Source organism: Cavia porcellus, unplaced genomic scaffold (genome assembly GCF_034190915.1).
Source record: "Cavia porcellus strain 051 isolate PalLab524CR breed Dunkin Hartley unplaced genomic scaffold, mCavPor4.1 scaffold_2, whole genome shotgun sequence".
NCBI lineage: Eukaryota > Metazoa > Chordata > Mammalia > Rodentia > Caviidae > Cavia > Cavia porcellus.
The window spans coordinates 87,624,623-87,647,040 of NW_026947485.1; the positions used below are offsets into that span (position 1 = coordinate 87,624,623).

Sequence of the window (22,418 nt, forward strand, 5' to 3'; positions counted from 1 at the left end):
AAGGGATAGGACAGTAGAAAAGGGAAAGGAAGGAAGGAAGGAAGGAAGGAAGGAAGGAAGGAAGGAAAAGAGAGAGAGAGAGAGAAGAGTGAGCAAGCAAGGGAGGAAGGGAGAGGAAGACTTAGAATGAATTTGTCTCAAAAATTTTTTTTAATGTTTTAAAGCGCTGAGGATGAAAGCTCTGGGTCAATCCCTATTATTGAAAAAAAAATCTCCCAAGAGAACAATTTGGCAATATCAATATAAACTATAAACGCACACACACCCTTTGACCCACGAATTCTATTCTGGGATTTTATAGGGCAGATATCCTCCATGAGTCTGAAATATATGCAAGGAGATTCATGGTGACACTGTTTGTTACAGCAAAACCACTGGGGAAAAACTGTTCACTGACCCTATAAATGGCATGGCCCCCATATAGAGGAAAACACCAACAGGCAACACAAGGAACACAGAACTGCATCAGGATTAAGTCGACAGCATTACGCTCCATGAGGAGACGGGGGAAGGATTACACACACGCTTGCTGGACAGCGTGTGGAAGGACACATCATAAACTGGAACAAGGGATGGTGGGTGAATGGGGCAGAGTATTTTTTTACAGCTTTCTATTGCTTGTTAATGTTTTGCTCCAGAGTTGGAAAGAAGGAAAGGGACAGGACAGCAGAAAAGGGAGAGAGGGAGGGAAAGAAATATAAGGGTAAGAGAAAGAAATGGATGAAGCAGCAAAGGGTGGAAGGAGCAGCTAGAATTATCAAAAAGTGAGAAAATACATGGAGGAATAGAAGTCTGACAGATGTTATCTTCAAGGGTAGAGTTCCAGGGATTTTCATGTTCCAGGTTATAAATTTCTGCTGCTCATGCATAAATGGTAATAAGCATGTATGACTTTGCCTTAAAATACAGATGTAAAGGTATATTTGCATGAAAGTACAGACACAAAATTACTACATGGAACTCCTTACTGGCTAAAATGGTCATTTGACTTGTGTAGTTGTTATTACACTATTTTAAATTATTTAAAATAACTCCATCTGAAAATAGTAACAAAGAAAAGGAGAGAAAAAAGTTGAGTTTGCTCAATTGGGCCCAAATAGCTTCTATGTTTGCTTAGCTAATCAGGAGTCCCAGCCCCAAGACGGGACAGAAGCAGGAGGAGGTGGAGGTGGGGGTTGTGGATGCCTCACCCCAAGGCTGCAGAGTCTCAGGCACCTGTTCCAGCAGCAGCCTCTGACCCTCCTTGAATCCCCAACTCATGTTTTCTTTTTGTCTGCTGGCTCCTCCTGCTCTAGCCTGGTTACTGGAAGAATGAAGCCCCCCAGCTGGCCCCAGAGCCCCAGGTGAGGACTGGTTCACCCTCCAACTCCCTCAGCCCCAGTGCCCTGGTTCACCCCACAGCAGCACATGCAACATCACACACTTCCCATGACCCAGTGAGTCCACAGGGATGTGCAAATATGTCTCAGAATGAGCCGCCATCCTGCAAATAAACTTCTGGAAGACAGTATCTAAAGGATGGAGCCATTCCCTTGGATGACTCAGGGCTTCTCTCAGCGACCATGAATCTTGTCCTTCTCGGGGATTCTGTCTTCGGCCTCTCTCTCTCCATGACTACCCCAGCTTTCCCGTGGAATCAATGGTATTTTGTCTGTGGTCCTGACCCTGCTCCAAGTGATGAACCGACTTCATTGGGAGTGTCTGCTGAGGGCTTTCTGAGAAGGGCCATTGTTCCCACACACACACTTGCCCAAAGCCTCCATTGATGGCTGGCTATGAGCAAGGACGGGGGACATTCATCACCAGGAACATTTGCCAACAAATGAGAGACAGCTGCTGGGCTGAGCGGCATGTGGCTGAGCACTGCCTCCATTGAGATTCATTTTCTAAGAAAGAACATCTTCACTGATTTTTTCCTTAGGAAGTAGGAAGAATGCTTACCTTGCTCTGCCAGACAGAAGAAGCAGGAAGACAGAGCAGGAAGATGGAGAATCATCCACTGATCACACAGCCCAGGAGATACCACAAGAGCACACCACCTTGCTCGACATACCTACCTCCAGGTCCCTAGAGAGGGCCACAGGTCATAGTCAAAACCACCACCAGCTGTGAGCTGTGCCCACACAGCTAAAGACTGTGCCTTGCCTCTCTTATCCCTGTACCTGTGGTAGAACTGGGTCCCCACATTCATCCAGGACCTGTCAGAGCTCCAGGCCTACTAGAAAGGGGCAGATGAAACTCCCGAGAGTAATCAGGAATGAATAAATGCTTACCTCCATGCTAAGCCCTTACTGACATCGTAGGGTATATAACAGTATACATAGGGACAAGACAGACGGGGGAACAGTGACACACCTAAGCCACTGCAGTGAAGTACTAATGGGATCCCACATAGTGTACAGAGCCAGACATGATCGAAGATGGCTCGCAGGAGGAGGAGGAGGGGGCAGTGTGATCAGTCAGGTGGCGGGTTGGTAGACCACTCCCTGTCATGGAGCAGCATATACAAAGGCCTGGCCTGAACAGCTGGTGTCAGAAGGAAGACCTGGAAGCCAGGACATGCAAAGAAGATTCCTTCTGGACAAGGCTCTTTCATCAGGCCAGGGCTCTCTTCTGTGATAGTCACAGAGTCCCGCCCTCAGCTCTGAGCAATGTTGAGGAATCTTTTCCCTCCTCAAAGGGATCTACTAATCAGCAGCACTGCAGCCAGTGGACCTGACACCCTACTTAATATCAGATCCAAACACAACCTCAGGCTACGTTTGAAACCATCAGAGCCTGGAGATCATGTGTAGGTTGATCAGGCCAAACCTGGCAGCAGGATGGAGCTAGATGAGGATCCTGCCAGCCTCATTGTGCCCTTTGGCTTGGGCTGCCTCTGGCCTCAATTTTCTTGACTTCCAGAAGAAAGCTAGTAACTTCAATGCTGGATCCTGGCCTCCCCGCCCCCACACACCAGTCCTGATCCTGCTGGCCTGGAGTAAGATGGAAGTGTCTGACAGAAAACCTTCAGGAAACCTTTTATTAACATTCCTAGCTAGTCTAGCTTAGGCGAACGAGTCCCTGTATTCCAAGAGACTTCTCCCTGAACCAAAGCACTGCCAAGAATGTCAAAGGAAGTTCTCAGATTCTTTCCTGTAGGAGCTTTGCCAGTTACTCAGCCAATCTTGGGGAGAACAGGAGCCTGACAGAGGGAGGTTCACGTTCACCACTTCTTAGATGTCTCTAGGGACTGAGTGAGATGATGAGCAGAAAATGCCAAGGGGAGGATGCCAACAAGGAGCCACCATGGGTAGTGACAGGTGTGGGCAGAGTAATAGTTTCCTAGGCAGTAGCTGTGTGACAGGTAAGTTAAAATGCCAGCCCTCACTTAACCCACACGGAAGAAGAGAGAGAAAAAAGTCATAGAACTCCCATACATTTCCCTGGGATATTGTGAGTGGCTTCCTCCTTCCAGTCCACAGCCTCAATGCAGCATCACTGAAGGTAAGGGCTGTCAGCATCAGAAATAAACATGGCGGATACATGATAAACTCAGCCCCAAATCTTATTTCACTAGTACTTACCAACAACAACTAGCCTTTCACAGCTCTGGCCACATGTGCTAGCCCTACCAGCAAGCTCTCCAAGTACCAAATTTCATCCAGTTTTTGCAATTCCCCAAGGAAGGTATAGCATCCCATTTCTGATGAAAAAAAAAAAAATGAGGCTTGGTAAGAGTAACTGTCCAAAGTTGCAAGTGCCTGGTAATGATGTGTACCAGCCAACCCCTGAGATCTCAGTCATTCTAATCCCTACAACGAAACCCAGACCTCAAATAATCTGAGCAGCAAGAGTGAAATTCACTGCTTCTTACAGAAAGCAGTTGGTAATGTTCAGAAGCTAAACAGCTGCTTTTGTTTCTTGGCTTTGCCTGGTGGGAAGAATGTCAACCATCATTCAGGCATCTCAGACCAGGAGTTGGGGGACCCAGGGTCTTTCTTCATGTCCTCCTGTACCCTCAAGCCCTCTTTAGTGGAATGTGGGTAAGTGTATTAGGCTTCTAGCACTCCTTGGGCAAATATGGAGGAGACATTTTTCAGGATGTGCCTGAATTTTTCCTGTAGAAAACAGGATGTCTTGAATCCCAGGTAGTCTAGCAGGTTATAGCCTAGCCATTCCAAACAGGCAGTGGCCATGAGGCCTAGGCTGAGAAACTGAACCTCACAGAGTAAGACCAAAGCTCCCTGGCAGGGTCTAGCTCTTTCCATTTAGCCCTTCCTACGTCTGACTCCAGTGTACACCACTCTAGCGATGGTGGCCTCAAAACCTTTGCACTTGTTGCTTCCTCTGCCCAAAACTCTCAACCCTGGATGTCCACATGGCAGGTTCCTCTTCTCCACTTAGGTCTCAATTCAAGTGTCACCTTCCCAGAGAGGTTCTCTGTGGCCACCCTGGCAGATCCAGGCTTGCCACCACCAAAGTGCTTGCTTTCTTTGTTACGTATTGTTATCTAAACTTATCCCTTTTTTGGAACTATATTTACTTATTTAGAATTCGATTTTCTCCAGTAGAATCTAAGTTCCACTAATAAGCTACAGGGACCTTAATATTATGCCTGTCTTACCTTGGCAACACTTGGCACATAGTAAAATTCAAAAAATGTCTATTAGATTAAAAAAAAGGAAAAAGACAAAAAAAATGTCTATTGTATGAATTCTTGGAAATTTTTGTATGAAAGGGGATATTCTGCTCATAACATCACAAATCCTTTGAACCAGAAAGGACCATGGGACCAACATGTGAACTTGAGAAACAAGAAATGAAAATCTTTACTGTCCCATTACTTGAGCAACCAACATTCCAGGGACCTAGGAACTGGGCATTCGGGTCCAGAGAATGGAGCTGAAACTGAACACTGTCAGTAAATGGACAGGCCAGATGCAGAACAGCTGGAAGAGGGAGATACCTATTGATAAGTAACACCCACTGCCTAAGAATGAACAACGGGAAAATAGTCAAACCATCAGAGCCAATCTCATAATTGCTTCCATTTTCTGAAAACTTTATTATTTAGTTCTTGGCTTTTTTAGCAGCTATATTTGCTGCATACCCACTGGGTCCACACCCAAAGGAGTTAAGTGCTGCTCTTCTGCCCATGCTCCAAACCCCCAGCAGCTCAGATCCTGCTTCCTGGGCCCAGCCAGAGCACATTGTTGGGCAGAACAAGTGGAGGTGGGTCTTATACTGATTGCAATGACTCTTTACCACATGAGCTCCTAGATCTCAAAAAAAGCTTTAAAAAAAGATAAACCAAAACAATATTATTAATTCAAGTAGAAATAAAGGCAATGGAACAAGAGAGATGGGGAATCAAATCCATCCAAATAATGCAAACCTGGGGGGAACAAAGAATGCTTGGGTATATTGATTTCAAGTGAATTTTCCAATATCCAAGGTGGAGGGGAACAAAATGGACTCCTACATCAGAGTCTAATCAATCAGGTACTGGAGAAAACCAATTTTACTGCCTTCTACTCAATCTGACAAACATGTGATTTCTGGCTCTCGGCCATGGCCTGTGATAGCGATGCAGACCCAAAGATGACTAAGAGCACAGGCACTCAGAGTGGCTGAAGACAACTGAGACACACAAAACTGTAAAAGGCAGCCCAGCCATCCTGGCTGAAGCGGGTATAGGCAGGAGAAACGCCTCCCTTCTGTGATGATTGTATTCTGGTACCTTCCACTCTGTGAAGGCCAAATGTAAACTTTTGAGTTAGAGGGAAAGGTCACAATCTCATGGGAACGGGCCTTGGGCAGCAGGAGAAGGCAAAGGGCTCCTGTGTAGGCTGGACACAGGGCAGGGAATCTCCTCGCATTTTTCCCTCAGCACACGGCTTCAGTTTCTGGTGCTTCCCACACACACAACAAATTCCACCTCAACTCACAGGTATCTGGAGGCTTCTGGTATCGTAAGTAGATGAGAAGCAAACTCTTGCAATTTTCCCTTCTTCCTCATACCCATTTGGAAGACCATTCCAGAGGCGCCTTTTCGTTTGCCTATGTTCTATGCATACAGCTCTACACATCTTTAAAGCTATAAATGCTGTTGTCCAATTTCCCATTCTTCTTCTGACTCCTCAGTCAGTCTCATGTCCTAACGATCTATCTACCTTGCTAGATGAACATTTGACCCATTATCTCTGCAGTTGTACAATTCTCTATGCCGTACAGCCCTCTCCCAGGTGACACCATGAAGGCTTCTAACTCTCCACTACAACAAATGATCCTGCAGAGTCTGCCTCAGACCTGCCTGAAGGGCCTGAGCACACACTTCTTTGGGAACTGCTATGCCATATGGTAAGTGCATTTTCAATGCAACCAACAAAAGCCTGCCTGCTTTCCAGACTGGCAGCATTACCTGCACCCCTTAGCAGGGTATGAGCACAATGGATCTCAACAACCCTGTAAGTGTTGCACGTTTGTGCCAGCCTACTAGGTGGCTGTTTTGGATGAGCTGTCTCTGATAACTCCAGGAACCCAGATATTTCTTTAGATGCTTGTTAGTATTCTGATGGCTTCCTCATGTATAAACACCTGTTTACCCTTTATCTTCTATTGCTATTTCTTCCTTTCACTGGTTGATATGCAGGAGTTTCTAATATATCCTAAATGTTAATCTCCAGATTTTAGACACTGTAAATACCGGGTACCTATCTGGCAGCTGTCCAGGTTCTCCACAGTTGAACAAGGCCCTTTAACCTTGACACAAACCAATTCTCAGAAAGCCTTAGAAAAACCACCATGTCTCAGCCATCTAAGTCCTGTTGCTTGAGCCCTCATAATATATCACACATGGGGTTAGGTGCTATGAACACAAGGAATAACATCATTGATCCGTAAGGAGCTTATAGCCTGCTAGAGATACAGACCTTCCACCCAGCAGCTCAGACACTGCCACAGTGACTGTGGTGCAAAGGGCACTGAGGGTTAAGAGCTTGGACAAGCTGTGCTCAAGGTCAAGGCGTCAAGGCTCAATGAGCCCTGACAAATAAGTTTGTCAGGCAGTCCTGAGGGGAGGGCACTCCAGGCCAATGGACCAGCACATGCAAAAGCCAAGGTAAGTAGCTATGAGGAGTCCAGCGCGGCTGGGACACAGCGTGAGGACAGGAATGACTGCAGAGACTGGACACACAGGAAAAGAGCTCAGATTTTCTCCAGTGTGGTACAGGCACAGCTTGCTTCCTTCATATTTCCAAAGCCACTGGAGAACCCTGCCAGGCACTGCCTCTGCCCAAGGAAGAAGGCCTGGTTCAGGGGCCTTAGAAATCTGGACTTTTCTTACTCTGGTGTGCTAACATCTCTAAGGAACTCCTGACAGGAAATCCTAGAAAGAGAAATGCTCATACACATCCAAGTTAAACTATCAAGGCAGGTAAGGAAGAGTCAGGATTGTTCTGAAAGAAAGAAGAGTTTCCATTCTTGCCCTCAATTCTCAGCCACAAAATGCCTTGACTGCCAAATGTACTTGAGCCAGAAATGTACCAAACAGAGTCATAATGACACATGAGAATCCCCCTAAGACCCCACCAGGATCCCTGCCAGTCAGCTGTTTCCTCCTAAATCTAAACCACTCTCACACTCAATAGTGGTAGCATTTTGCTCTAGCTATGTGACTGCCCTTATTTTTTTCAAACCAGAGAAGAAATCCTTGTACACAGACACATGGCAGCCAGGTGTGCAGGCGTCTCGAGGAACCAGTCCCTCCATCCCAGCAGAGCCAGGACTCCAGAACTTTCTCTCCTGCATGCAACTTCAGCCTCAGCAGGAAGATGATCTTGTTGGACAACAGTCTTACTTCTGAAGGCAGCTGGTATACAGTTTGAGGAAATGGGCTGACTGTTATCCCACCCACTTCTCCTCCACCCATGTGTGTGCATGCTTACGGCTACAGGGGGAGGAGTGGGTCAGGCATCCAAGGCAGGGCTTCCCCCCAGTCACCCAATCTACCAAGGGTAGTCTCCAATACCATCCCCACCTACTTTTGTTCTGGGATAACTCCCAACCCTATTGGCAGGGACAGGGAAGTCATTAACTGTCCAAGGCCGCTTATACTTTTTGCTTAGAATGACAAGACAGGCTCCCACTGCCATGGTCCATGTTATGCTGAAACTGACCGAGTCCACTCATCTGTCCTGGTCAGTGAGCCCCAGCCTCCCACAGAGAACATGAGATGTTGGTTTGCTTTTATCCACAAGCATCCTGTGCTTCTCTGCACACTTGAAAGAGCCTAGGAGTTCGCACTCTTAATGTGGGTCAGAGAAGCAAAAGTTCACTGCTCAGAGATTTTCAAATAAACTGGAATCCCCAAAACACCTTCCATTCCGGAGTGGAGCCCTGCAGAGGGGACAGAAAGGGAGCCACGCTCCTGGGGGATCTGGTCTCAACAGCAGCAGCTACATTCTCCCTCTGAGAACACAACGGCCTTCCACTCTCTAGGGAACTAGCATGTGGCGGCCAAAGCAACACCTGGATCCCATAACTCTCAGAGATCTGCTCCCAGACAGAACTGTTTACAGTGACACACACCAAACCAACATCAGATGATGCGAGATGGGCGCTTGCCCACTGGGAAGCCAGGAGGTCAATGGGAAAATTATTTTAGTCAATGCTGAGTCCCTGTGCTTGGAACTTTTATCCAAACAATGCAGTGTTCTCATGCTCCCCCTGCACAGCCTGGCCTGGCCCTCCTCTGACTCTTGTTTCCAAAGAGCATGGGTTGGCAGAGGGAGTGGCCACACACAGGCTGGGACTACTGATCCTACCCCTTCCTGTGGTGGTCAAGAGATTCCTTTAAGGACCCACAGAAAGAAGGTAAGAGCTCCCTGTCCTGGTAATCAAGATGCTCACCTGAACGAGGCCAGATGGGACTGGCAGGGTCCCAGGTTAGCAAGCTGCTTGGGCCCTGAGGCTTGCAGAGCTTGGCATTCTCTGCAACAGGCCCTGTATGGAAATGCCTGTGGACCTGAAGAGCAGCAGAGCTGTCCTGAAGTTCTTGGCTTCTCTTCAGGTGGGAGCGATATATTAAGAAGCCCTGGGTACCTTACTGGAGGCAAGGAATTCTGACTATGGCTACTCAGCTTGCAATAAGAAACTGACTACCAGAGACCTGGGGACAGGAGAGGGGTAGGTGGTCTTTTTTCATGGATTTTTCCATGAAATCTCTTTTCCCTGCAAAATGGAACTGGCAGAAAAAGGAAGGGGAGGAAGTAGGAGACAGTCAAGAAAAGAACAAGAAAGAGGAAAGAGGGAGACTGAGGGCCTGCATGCAGCCCCACCAGGCAGAACCAAGCAGCCCACACTCTCTGGTGCACATGGATCAGCCTAACCTTCTTTGTTCCAGGCCAGAGACTGATTTCCATCAACTCCAGTGAGGCATGAGACCCACCCAGCTCAAGTATCCCTGATATTTCTCTTAGCCGATCCCTAAGGCTTCAGTCACCTGGAACTATCACCATGCAGCTGTGCTGCAGCCCTATACACCACTGCACTTGACCATCTCCCTGGTGATCCTCAGCCTCCAGGCCACAAACAGTAGGGACGTCCTCTCTAACATATGCGGAGAGCAAAGCATCAAGGCTGAGTAACAGGGACTTATAAGCTTGCCAGGCAGCCCTGTGAGGAGCACATTTGGGGCATTTGCAAAAGTTCAGAGTGGGCAATAAGTAGGAGTCCAGTATGGCTGTGGCATAGAGGGAGGTTGAAGGGCCAGCTCTGCTGTGCCCAGCAAGGAGTGGCCATACTGTAACAGACAAGAGTGACAGGCATGAGGCTGCTTGATACCTAGTGCTTCTGCCCAACAGATGCGCTTTTGCCATCCTTTATTTCCTCACCTTTTAGCAAGAAACAGGTGGGGTGGTACATACCTATAGTCCCAACATTCTGTGGGGCTGAGGCAGAAGGATGAAAAATTCAAGCCTAGCTTGGGCAACTTAGAGACTTAGAAAGATCCTATCTCAAAATAAAAAAGAGCTAAAGGTATAGGTCAGTGTAAAGGCCTTGGGCTCAACCCCCAGCCCTTGCCACCACAAAGGGGAGGGGTAGAAGGAGGTGAGGAGGACAAAGAGAGGGAGAGAAGGAAGGGGAAGGGAGAGAGGAGGAAAAGAAAGAAGGAAAGGAAGGAAGAAAGCCAAGTAGGAGCCACAAAAGGCTAGCAGTGCCAAGTGGCACAGCACATCTTTATTTTTTCAAAGTAAGTGTTAGTGGAGAACACCACAAAGGTGCTGACCATACAGAAAGCCATAGAGTGGTAATGCTCTCCAGCTCACTGGGAGTCTTGGGCTAGAACAGAATATTTACCCTCAAGGCGATCCAAGAGCATGAAGCTGAGATGCCCCAAGCAAACTTGCCACCAAAAAGGTGTCAGCTCTGCAACCAGGGATACTAACTCTAGCAGAGTCTTTTCCGAAAAGACCAGATTTGAAATTCATAAATCAACTCAATATGTTCTAGGACTGTGGGCATTAAATAAAAGAAGTCAGTGAAACTTCCAAACAATAAGCTCATTCAACACAATCTTTTTTTTTCTGCCCCCATCTGGGGACTTGAACACAGTTGACATGAATAAATCTTGTGTAAAAACTGGGTGGGGGAAGGGGGTGGAAGGAAATGGCCAGATTCCCACTTTTGTTGGTCTAGCAGGAAGCCCCCCACACCCAAAGGGATGCCATCCCCCAAACCAAAGGGATGCCAGCACACGGAGTAGCCCTGGGACATAGGGGCAGTGGTTTACAATCTAGGTAAGGATGTATCTGAATCTCCTCACCACACACTCTCAACTGCCCCTCTGCATAAGACAGCCCTCCCATTCTTGCCCTCAGACCAAAGTGCCCCAAGCTTGGTCTTTCTTAGGCAGACCGGCCTCAAGCTACACCTGACCCTACATCCAGGAAATTTCACTACAAATTTGCACAAAACAACTTCTTGCATCTCCAACCTCTGCCCTATCAACAATCTCAAGACAACAGAAACTAAGGACTATACCAGGTATACTCTGTAATTCTTCCAAAACATCCCAGGACAAGTGCAACAGAAAAGTACACTTGTGGGTGACCAGTGGCTTATGTGTGATTAAGAGGAGTTGCATGTGTGAAATCTTCCTAGTAACTTCACAGCAGATCATAACCTGGTCCTCAATGGATGAACACTCCAAGCTGTACAATCCATTGTATTTAATGAAGACCCACCTTCCCAGGAGACAGAGCCCAGCAAAATTTACCTGAAGAACTGGCTGATTTGACATGGGTTTTGATTTTAAAAAATAAAGGAAAATAAAGGGTCTCAAAATTTAATGAGAACCAACAAAGTGATATGCCTTCATTCTTGGAGGACACCATATCCTGTCCCCTGAGCTGGTGCAGTGAGGGCTGGTGATGTCCTCATATGATGAGGGTTCTCCTTGCTTGTAAACAAAGGACTAACTCTTTACATCACATGGTACACATGGTATTAGATGCATTATTTGGAAACCTCATGGGTTCTTCCCCTTCAAAATCAATCCTAGCTAGGGTAAACAAGCAGCATTGCTAACAACAGATAGTCAACCAGGAAATAATTATGGTGCAGACTTGGGCAGTCAATTCCAGTCCAGTAACTTCACTGAAGATCAAGAAGACTTGCAGAAAGGCTGCCAAAGCCAGTGCATTAGATCCATGTGTGGGAAGCAGCAGAGCTCCCAGCAGGGAACCTAGAGCCACTGCTCTGGTACCTCAGGCCCTGGTGAGCTCATCGGCTGCTGGGAATCTCTCTTCCTCTTCTTTAAGTGGCGGGGTAACTTTCAGTAGTACAGTGATTGTGCCCACTGATACAATCTCAGGCATTTGGGGCACTGTCAAGCAGGAGCCCTTATCTTTCTCTCTGGTGCCAGAATTCACACCCTTCTGCTCTTCCTCCAGCTCCACCACAGGCACAAACATACCAACCTGCAATGTTTTTTTACAACCTGCAATGATCAGTCTCATGGGATCCTTTGATTCTGCAGAATCATACTGTGATAGGGTGCTTTATTTATTTATTGGTCTTTTAGATAGCATCTCACTACATAGCCTAGTCTAGACTCACACTCAAGATCCTCCTGTCTCAGCTTCTTAAGTGCTAGGATTACAGGCATGCATCATTGCATTTAACTGACTGGGAGTTTTGAAAAGGCAGGTGGACTCATGTGTCATTTACATACAAGAAAAAAGAAACAGGGCTCCTCTGTTAGCTACGTAGTTTGACTTTTAACAAATACATGTAGCTGGGTAACTACCACCACTACCACCACAATACAGCTACTGAACAATTCTAATATTCCAATAATGTCCTTTGTATCCCTTTGGGGTCCATGAAGCCCAGCCCCAGCAACCATGGTACTCATATGTGTCCTATCTCCTCAAGTAGTTCTGCCTTTTCCAGAAAGGTATGCCAAATCACACTGTGTGGGCTTGTGAGTCTGGTGTGTACGCTTAGTCTGTTATTATCTACTCATCTTTTAGCCTCAGATTTTATCAAAGAACAAATCACTGGCTCTAGCTCACCTTTGCAATAGATAAACCAAATGCCTGACTTAGAAGCATTCAATAAAGCTAAGATTTGGGAATAGGGGAATATATAGTGTCGGTTTTGCCCAAAAGTAAAGGCATTCCTGGGATGTCAGACTTTCAGTGGTAAAACCAGCAAGGTCCCATGAAAATGGCGACAGCTTGTCACCTGACCTTGGACAGGCCTCTCCGGGGCCCGATGTGCATATCAGGGTACTCTCTCCAGCTAACAGCTGACTGTTGGGTTTAATCACTGGCAGAAAGTTGATTTGTAATTGGCTGGGGTTGGGTTTCCACAACCTCCACAGGCAGCTGCCCTAAGTCCCTAAGAGGGCCTTGAGAAAGTGAGAAGGAAATTCTGGGGTCTCAGGGTTTCAGCTGGGGATGGGGCTCCATCCCCACTCCTCTCTAATACTCAGCCCCATACATAGTAGGGACATTAGGGCACCATGATTCATTTTGCTTTTGCACTCCTCTGTCCATGGCATCAGGGCTATCTTAGTTCTTTCCTGTCTCCTCGGTACAGTCTCCTTCCCCGCTACTCAATGTTTCTGGTTAATTTTGCAACCAAGGAGAAATTGAGAAGCAAGGGATAAAAATTAGCAAAAAGCTCAAAGCTACCATTAGAGTTTAAGGGTCTCTGTGTCAATGACCTGAGGCATCAGAGAAGTCGGGCAGGACCAGGCTGAGTGCAATGAGGACTTCCCCCTCCCTTGCACTGTTCCAGCCAGCAGAGCAGGCTTCCAAGGCTGCTGTGTCTGGGTAACAAGAATGACTAGGAACTGAGGCAACAGCCTTAACACTGAGCTCCCAAAAGCTTTGAAAAAAGAACACGATGGGTGTAGCTGGCACCCAAGTTAACTGGAAGGACTCCCACACAGCATACATCACAGATGTCCTAGGGTACATGCCCCCTGAGTGTGTTTAACATTCCTTTTCTCAAAGTATTCCTAAATAGCTCTTCTGAATTATTCAGCCAAGTATCCCAGGGGGCAGATTAGTCATCACTACCCTCACTGGCACAGAGGAGGAAATAAGGACCAGGAAGCTTGACTTGCCCAACGTCACACAGCAAGTTAGTTGCAAAAGCCAGATTAGAACCCCTAGCCCCAGAGTGCCCAGACTGGCGTAGGGCTTGATGCTCTCCGCAGCCTGCCATCCACACACGGGATGAGCCAAGCTCCAGGTCTGTACTCCGGGCACCCAAGGGCCAGGGGAGCTGCTGCAGAGGGCACAGATAGGCTCATACTCACAGGCAGAGACCTGCAGGATCCTTCTCTGTACCACCAGACAGCAACACCCCTGGGCTGGAACAGACAGAAAGAAGGCTCAAGTCGGGGAAGCCCAGGGCAGCCACCTTGGCTCACATCTCCACTTTCCGGATTTGGGGTTGAGATTTCTCTTCCCAAACCAGGTCTGCTCTTCACTGATTACATTCCTGGTCCCTGCTATGTGACTGGGGACTGGGAAGGTATCTTGGAAGGGAAAGACAAAGTCCCTGTCTCTGAAGAAGCCTAACCTAGCAGCCAAACAGATATATACATGTAATTCTAAGACAACATACCATTAATGCAACATCTACAATGTATCAGCAAAAGCAATCAGCTAGAGCAAAAGCAATGAGGGGACCCAGGGGAAGCTTTGTAGAAGGAAAAACTCATGGGTTTGGTCCTGAGGTCTGAGAGTTTAAGTGAGCAGCTAGTTGCTTCCTGGCTGACAGGACAGTGAGAAGGAAGGAGTCCAAACAAATTCTCGAACAGGAATTCTCCTCTCAGAAGCTCAGTTCTCAAGGGTCTCGGATCCTGTTTCGGACTCTTTGGACTGTGGCTTCATCTCTGCAAATTCAGCTGACCTGTCTCTTAAACTGGAGGGAGTAATTTTCTGTTTCAGATGCAGACATGGTTCTGAGCTAAACAATCTTTGGCGACACAGTCACATACAAGTCCTTGAGAGATAAATTCCTCACATAGCCTATGGCATCCTCTTTCCCACCAAGTTGCAACTCTCCCTGTCTCAACAGGAAATTGGTTTTATTTATAAGAATCACAATCCTAAACTGACCCTTGTGGGGGTGACCCACCCCTTTTCCCTCCCTCACATCACTCTCCTCCCCAGACACATCCCCCCTCCAGATTCCTCAGCGACCACAGAACAGCCAGCATGGAAGAGTGCTTGGAGGGTCACACGGAGAACACTCACATGGTTCTCTGGATGGGGAAACTGAGACCTAGAGTCCTCAGGGGTTTGATCAAAGACATGGAGCCCTTGGATCTCCAGGTTCCTGTGCTGCTGCCTTCTCAACTGTCCATGGCTGCCCTCCTTCCCCACCAAACATGCCATCCTCCCTTGGTTTGGGGAAAATCTCCCTCCCCCGGAGAAATCTTTAGAGAACCATTTCCTGTCATTAAAGGGATTTTGAAGAAAACGGGCACAACTTCCTCAGCTTTGAAGCGCCTTGGCCCCTCCTGGCCCTTTAATTGTTCTGGAACCGGTCCAGTTCCCAAATCTCCTTGCCCTTCAGAAGAGGACAAGGGCCCAAGCAGAATCCCCCCACACATGGGCCTTTCTGTACCAACACTGACCTCTCAGTGTCTCTGTCTGAGACCACTGCATTTCATGGCATCAAGGGCGCCCACACAAAGAGCTTCACAGTCAGGAGGGCTCAGGGTCAAGTACAATGAACAAACCCCAAGCTTGGGATTAGCTCGGAAGCACAATTCAGATGTTTTGAAACAGCATTCTCATAGGCCATTAAAGCCTAACATAGCTGAAGGTAAATTATATTTGATTTCTACAGGTTTTACAAAATTTGAGTTTGTGGCATCTCGTGCCACAGTTGTTAGTTTTTCCAGGTAAGGATCACATCCGTGTAATTACGGTCTGCACTCCACAGCAATCTCTGGTTCAAGCAAGGCGCAAAAGGAATTGCGGAAAAATATTTTATGTCATTGCTCACAGTGTTAGGCAGACAGCCCTGTGATGGTTGCATCTGTAATAAACATGGACACTTTTCTTGTCATTATTCTCTAAACAATGCAGGATAACAACTGTTTATTTCTATTGTACTAGATACTATAAGTAATGGCAATGATTAAAAATATACAGCAGGATGTGTGTAGGTTATTTGCAAATATTACACCATTTTATGTGAGGGTTTGAGCATCTTTGGGGATCCAGGAACCAAGGGACAGCTACACTTTTTTTCTGTTTTGGCATTTCATTTCTTAAAGGAAATACGATTCTCAAATGTGGCTACTATTAGGGTCACTTGCAGAATCTTTAAAACTACAATGCCCAAGCTATCCTCCTAAACAAATCAGAATGCTGAGCAAGGCCTACACATCTATGTCCCATCCTCTCATCGGTACTAAGAGGGCCCTGGAGGAACCCATGTGCAGCTAAGGTTTAAAGCCACTACTATCTTAGTAGCCAGGCTTGGTGGCTCACTCCTGTAACTCCAGCACTCGGGAGGCTGAGGCAGAAGGATCATTGTGTGTTTGAGACCAGCCTGGGCTACAAATTGAGCTCAAGGCCAGCCTGAACTGCATAGAGACCCTGTCTCAAAAAGACCAAAACAAAACCAAAAAAAAGCCACTACTATCTTGGGACGAAATTTGATAAAGAGAAACTTAAGCCTACAGGCATGGGAAAATATGATTCTAGAAAATGAAATGCAGGTTATCAATCTGCCCATCTCTCTTAATTAGCTTTTCCTTTTTGGACTTTCCCTGACCACAGATTTCTGAAGCCCCAGATAAGCCTTCAAGCATTTGCCTGGCTGACTCGTTACAGTTTCTCTCCACCTCCAGGACCCTACAGCAAAATGGGGAAGCAAGGGATTAGACTCAGAAACCAGAGAACACAGGAAAAGAGGAATCACAGTGTCAACCAATTACTCTGCTTCAAAGTGAACTCTGAGTATCTCCACCAGGCCTATTGAGATCCAAGTGTGATGCAACTACAGGAAGCTCAGGCATGATGTTTCCAGCACAATCCACAGATAGTAGGTCAGTCACACTTGGCTCCAGACCCATTCACCAGCTGGGAGAGCAATAGGAACCAGAATCCTTGACCACAGGAGGCGAGTTCAGCCAATGGACTCATGTACAGGAATCCAGGATGCTCTTAGGAGAGCCATAAATATGTAAACACGCAAGGATGGGAATCTTTTCAAGGTACCCTGTAGGATGTGGCACCATATCTGGGACATTTGTAAGGATCTGACTGCCTTTTTTTCTTTTCTTTTTTTTTTTAGACAAGGTCTCACTATGTAGTTCACCCTGGCCTAGACTCACTATGTAGCCCAGGCTGGCCTTGAACTTGCAGCAGACCTCCCTCAGCCTTCCATAGGCTAGGATTATAGGTGTGCATCACCCCCGCCAGGTTCACACTGCTTATACAGCACCAAGAGACTCATATATAAGACATGCCAACTGTATCATCACTTTTTTATGGCAACTTTCATGAAAGCTCCATCACTGTAGAAAGGGAACCCACATACTCCACACCCCTTTTTATTGCTTGAGAAAGTCACAGCTATCTAGCAGAAGGGCTTGGAAAGGACTGGGAGGAACGTCTGGAAAGGTTTTCTGGATGAGATGCAGGGTGATGGTCCAATGATTTAGCTCTGGGCCTCTCTTTACATCCTACACGGCAATGGGGGTTCAAGCGAAAACACGAAAATGTAAAGGATCTCCTAATTTTTGGAGAATGTATAATGGTTAACAAGTAGGCTGGGGAATATGGAAAAACAATTCCTCCTATAGCAACCACTTCCTAAGATGACAAAGCAGAAAAAAACATTTTGAGAATCTAAAGACAGAGGTGAATATTCTACTTATCTGGAGAAATTTGGAACTTAAAAGCATAGGAGGCATTATCATAAGAATTGTGCTTTATAATTTTTTACATAGGTTCTGAGAAGCAAAATAAACCTTGGTTTTTCATTTAACTTTATTGTTTAAAACATTACACCTAGTTTGTGCATAACTATTCAATCTTGGATTTTAAAAATTAAAAAGCTCCCAATCTCTGACAAGTGAGAGACCACTCTTTTTTTTTTTTTTTTTTTTTTTTTTTTTTTTTTTTTTTTGAGACAGGGTCTCGCTATGCAGTTCAGGCTGGCCTTGAGCTCATTTTGTAGCCCAGGCTGGTCTCAAACTCCCAATGATCCTCCTGCCTCAGCCTCCTGAGTGCTGGGATTACAGACGTGAGCCACCACACCCGACAAGACCACTGATTCTTGTCATGACACTAGCTCATCAGAGATCCTTCCTTTTACACAAATTTCATTTTGCAGTTTCTACTCAGTAAGTTTCCAGAGCACAATGTATCTGCCTCTCAAAAGAATGGAGGAAATCTACATCCCTGGGGAAGGGTGAGAGCCTCAAATTCCTAATTGAAAGGTAAAACAAAAATATTGGAGCATGACACCAGTGAGACTCAAAATAAAGATTTTTTTTTCCCTTGTGAGTCAAACAGTGGAAAATGAGTGGGATGAACCTCACAATCTAGATAATTCTCAAATTTATCCATTTAGCTCTGTGTGCCTGATTTATTGCAAGATAATGAGGCAGACACATGTGTTTCCCAAAACAAACAGAAGTCTTAGGGGCTGGGGATTTAGCTCAGCGGCATAAGCACCTGCCTTGCAAGCAGGGGTTGTGAGTTGATCCCCGGTACTGATAAAAATGAAAAAGACAAAAAACAAACAAACAGAAGTCTTTCTGCTAACAGGACACTCTCTGTTGACCCTCTTTAAGGGTAGGAGGATTTTCAGCTCTTGAGGCAAAAAAGATAAACCAAGAGGTTTCACCTGGCCAAGTCAGAAACTATTAACAGGAAAATCTGCAAATAATAAGAAGCCTTAGGTACTAAAAACACTGTGAGATGTCCTATGCCTGTCATGCTAGCACTCAGAGAAGCTGAAGCAGGACTGCCAGGAATTCAAGGCCAGCCTGAAATACAGTACATAGTGAGACCCTGTCTTAAAAAAAAAAAAAAAGTAGGCACTTGGAAAGACCCCACCTGCTATCCTGCTATTGCTGAGTTCAGTCCTTAACCAGGGCCCTCAGTCTGGGATCAACCTCCTCTCAGCTTCACAATTCTGGGAGCTAAAAAGATGCTAAAAGGCCAGTACTTCTGTTAACCTTAGGTCTGAAAACTCCACCCAGTTAGAAATATATCGAGGCTCCAGGGACCGGTCATAGAAAGGAATCAATCAAAAATTGCCAGTTAACTGAGTCCTCCTGCCCACCTCAGCCAGCGCCTGGCCTGCAGCAGGCCAAGCCCTTATCTTCACAGGTGAAGCCTAGCTAGGATTTGGGTCTTTAGTCCTCAGCAGTAACCAAACGACAAAGACGGGAAAAATGAAAGTCAAAAGAAACCACCGGTTCAAAGAAATAAAGCGAGTCCCTAAAGCCCTTTCATGTCCGTTTCAGAAATAAGAAACCCTCGCGGGACTGATTTCTTGCGAATCTGATCATTCTCCCTTATTTTTTTCCTCCTCTCCAGAGGGAAAACAAATACAGGAGTATTTTCTCACAATTTTGGCCAAGACAGCACAAGAGGTTCTTCAGAAGAAAAGGCGTATTGGAAACGCCCGCAGGGTGAAGTTTAAGGGGCAGCTGCTGTCCGAGGCTTCTAGACTCCATGCCCAGGCTCTGAAAACGGGTGCTACTTGGGCACGGACTCCACAGGGCCCACCCGCCAGAGTCTGGCCAGGATTCTCAGGTCCTGGCCAAGTGCAAAACTCGATCAGCTGCGCGCTGGACCGAGCCACCGCTCCACCTGCTGGGCACCCCACCCGGCCTCCTACACCCACGCCACACCCAGCTTGGGGGTGTGGAGCGGACAGGACTGGGAGAGAAAGCTTACCCAAGCTGCGGGACGTCTAGGGAGGCCCGATGAGCCCACCCCACCAGCCTAGATTCTTTTCTCCTCCCTAAGCAGGCTCTCTCAGGGGATCTGCACGAAGCCCACTACCCCGGCTGTCCTCGTGCGACAGGACCCAACAGCGTGGCCCTTCTCCCCCAGCACTGAGGCACGGCGGCCACCTTACTGGAGGCCTCCTCCACTCATTTTTTTTCTGGCGGCAGAGTAAGAGTGGGGGTGAAGAGGGCGCGCACGCCCTGTCTCCTGCAGGTGAACAGCCTCACACCGACCTCTGCACTCTGCGGGCGCGAAGGGCAAAGGACCTGGGCCGTAGCCACCTCCTAGGAGCCCACCTGCCCGGCCCAGGTCGCTGTCGCGTCCGCCGGGTTCAAGGACTCCTGGGTGGGGACTGCCGGCTCTGTCCACTCCAGTTGCGGGGACCAGCCCTCGTCCTCCCTCCCTGCGCAGAGCCGGGCGGGGCTGGGGTGCGCGCCGCATCGGGTACCCGCGCCCTCACCTTTGTACCGCTCCATCGGGGCCAGGCGTGCGCTCTCCTGCGCCGCTCGGTCGGCTCGGCTCGGGGCTGCGCTCTGGGTGCTCGGCTCCGCGCCCGGCCCGCCGCGCTGGCCCCTCCCCGTGAGGTCACGATCACGGTCGGGCCTCCTGCAGCGTCCGGCGCGCTCCAGGCGCTCGGACTCGGCCCGACCCGGCCAGGGCGCTCCGCGGCCCGTGGGGTGGACGGTCAGCGCTCAAGTCCGGCGCATCAGCACCCGGGACTGGGCTCCTCGCCCCGCTGCCTAGCACTTCCTTCAAGTCCCGGCCCGGGGGCGGCGGGAGGGAACACGCTGGGTAGTTTCCAAACGCTGGGGCGGCTCCCAGAGGAGCGAGCGCCCGTGGGCCTGCTAGATCTGTTTGCCCAACTGTGGGGACCTGGGGACCGAAAGCCCAATACCGGGAGGCGGAGACTGAGGTCCGAGCCCCGACGTGAAGACGTGCGGAGAGCGCCTCCTGCTTCCCTGGAGTCAACTCGCTTCCGTCCTCAGCCGCTCTCCCTGGAAGGGCGCCTTAAGGGTTGGGGTGGGGCGCCTGCCCCCGGTCCTTTGGGAATCACTCCCACCCTCCTGCATCGTCTGTGGGCAGCTGCTCAGCGCACCCAAGTTAGGACGTACGGAAACCTCTATTGGCTGCTTTGTTTGCTTCTGGGTTTCTCAGGGCTCCAGGCTCTTCTGAGAAGGGGTAGAAATGTCCAGGGCCACCTCGCCTGGCTGGTCCAGGAGCGCAGGGTTTCCAGGGCAGCTCAACGCCTCACTGCCCTGGAGAGGTGGCACCGATTCCACAGAAAGTTCAGTCCTAGGTCTGAGTCCATCCTGTGCGCCCCCCACCACCTCCCACCCCACACCCTCACCCCCCCTCCCGCCCCAAGCGGCACCACTGTACTCTTGGTCTCATCTGGGATCTGCCTCTCAAAGAGATCCAGGTTTTTCTTTAAAATGTTTGGGTTTTCACTTTAAAATAAAACAAAACATGGCTTGTGCTGGATGCCTGATTGCTGGACAAATTTTCCATTTTCCTAGAAAAAAAAAAAAACACAAGGAAGATTTGTCGTTTTCTAAGAGTTTCTAATTCTTCCTTGGAACAGCAGTTTTAGAGTTCTGTTGTTTGGCGACCTGCCCCAGCAATCTGCAGAAATACTTAGTCACAGGAGCAGCTAACAGGATAGAGCCCTCCCTGCCATCCAGGTGGGGTGCTGAGGGCTTACCTGCCCTGCCTTTAATCTTCCCAATAACCCTTTGAAGTGGGTAGTATCCATGTCATAGAGTTGAAGAAAATGAGGCTAAAAGAGGTAAAATGACCTACCCATGTGACGCAACTGGAAAAGAGCGGAGCAGGTGTTATATCCAGGGCTGTCTGCTTCCAAATGTGCATTTGCCACACTTTCTTGGGGCTCATAGGAAGCACTGGGGTATCTGTTACCATCTCAGAGCACACAGACAAGTGAACCATATTTACACAGCCAGGCATGTCCTCTGGTAAGAGGGGAACACAGGTGAGCCAACCTGGAGAAACTGAGGGTGTCTGGGAAGAGGAGTTGGCCTGACTGACTTGGAGCTAAGGAGGTACCAGGAGAGATGGTACCAGCACAGTCTCTGAGGCAGAAAAGAGCAAAGCAGGGGCCGAGGCTGGGGATTTAGCTTCCAAGGTCAGCCAGTTCTGTTGCTGAAGCCAAAAGGCAGAAACCAGGGGTGGATAAGGTGAGGTTGGAGAGGTGGGCATGCATGCACCGAGCTGTCTGTCCATGGGAGTGGGCAGTTCTGGAGAGGATAGGACACTGGGGATCCCTAAGGATCCCTCCAAGTTAGAGTACAGAAGGCCCAGGAGAGAAGTCCTGGGGCAGTGGGATGCTAGGTGGGAAGGATAAAGCTGAATACAGTGTGTGAGGGAGGGGAGAGCTGCTGAAGCTGACCCTGCCATTTGCAGCCATGGACAGTGTCACCGAATCCCTGGGACTGTCTTACAGCCAGGTGCCACCTCCTAGTCCACAATGTTTGGGGACTATTATGAGGGGACCCCAGTTTCCTTTCAAATTCTCATGAAGAATTGGACTGTGCAGCTCACACTTACAAAGAGGTCTCAGCCTCTGGTCACCTTTGGCCATACTCTGGCCCTGGGGCTGGCATGGCAAGATTACAAGATCCAGACCCACCCAGAGGGCCCCAGGCCCTCCCACAAGGGCATGAGGTTGGGCTAGTGCTAAGAGCCAGCAGTCAGTGTCTCTATTCTCCAGATGAAGACACAAAGAAGTTAGAGCCTCAGAGTTACCTTTCAGAACAAGGGCTCAAAAAAATAAAAGAAAAATCAAGTTTCCTGGTTCTGAATCCTGTGCTGTATCACACCCCTTAGTTGAGGCTTTTCCAACAGCTGTAACTTGGCAGGCCTATCCCCTGGTGGTCATCCATCTCTTTAAACCTTTCTAGGGACCAC

At 48.1% G+C, this 22,418-nt stretch overlaps 1 protein-coding gene across 2 annotated transcripts in view; it reads right to left on the reverse strand.

The window, feature by feature from the left end:
• Afap1l2 (actin filament associated protein 1 like 2) overlaps positions 1 to 20,427 on the reverse strand; it is a 105,182-nt gene extending 84,755 nt beyond the window's left edge. Inside the window, exons 1-2 of one of the 2 annotated variants that reach the window (XM_063244776.1) lie at positions 19,954 to 20,427; positions 13,817 to 13,870 (exon numbers count right to left, since the gene is read on the reverse strand). In XM_063244776.1, coding sequence (XP_063100846.1) covers positions 13,817 to 13,870; positions 19,954 to 19,969 — 70 coding nt within the window. In that variant the 5' untranslated portion in view covers positions 19,970 to 20,427. The remainder of the gene's footprint in view (positions 1 to 13,816; positions 13,871 to 19,953) is intronic. The other variant, XM_063244778.1, reaches the window with a different exon arrangement.
• Between the last annotated feature and the right edge of the window lie 1,991 nt (positions 20,428 to 22,418).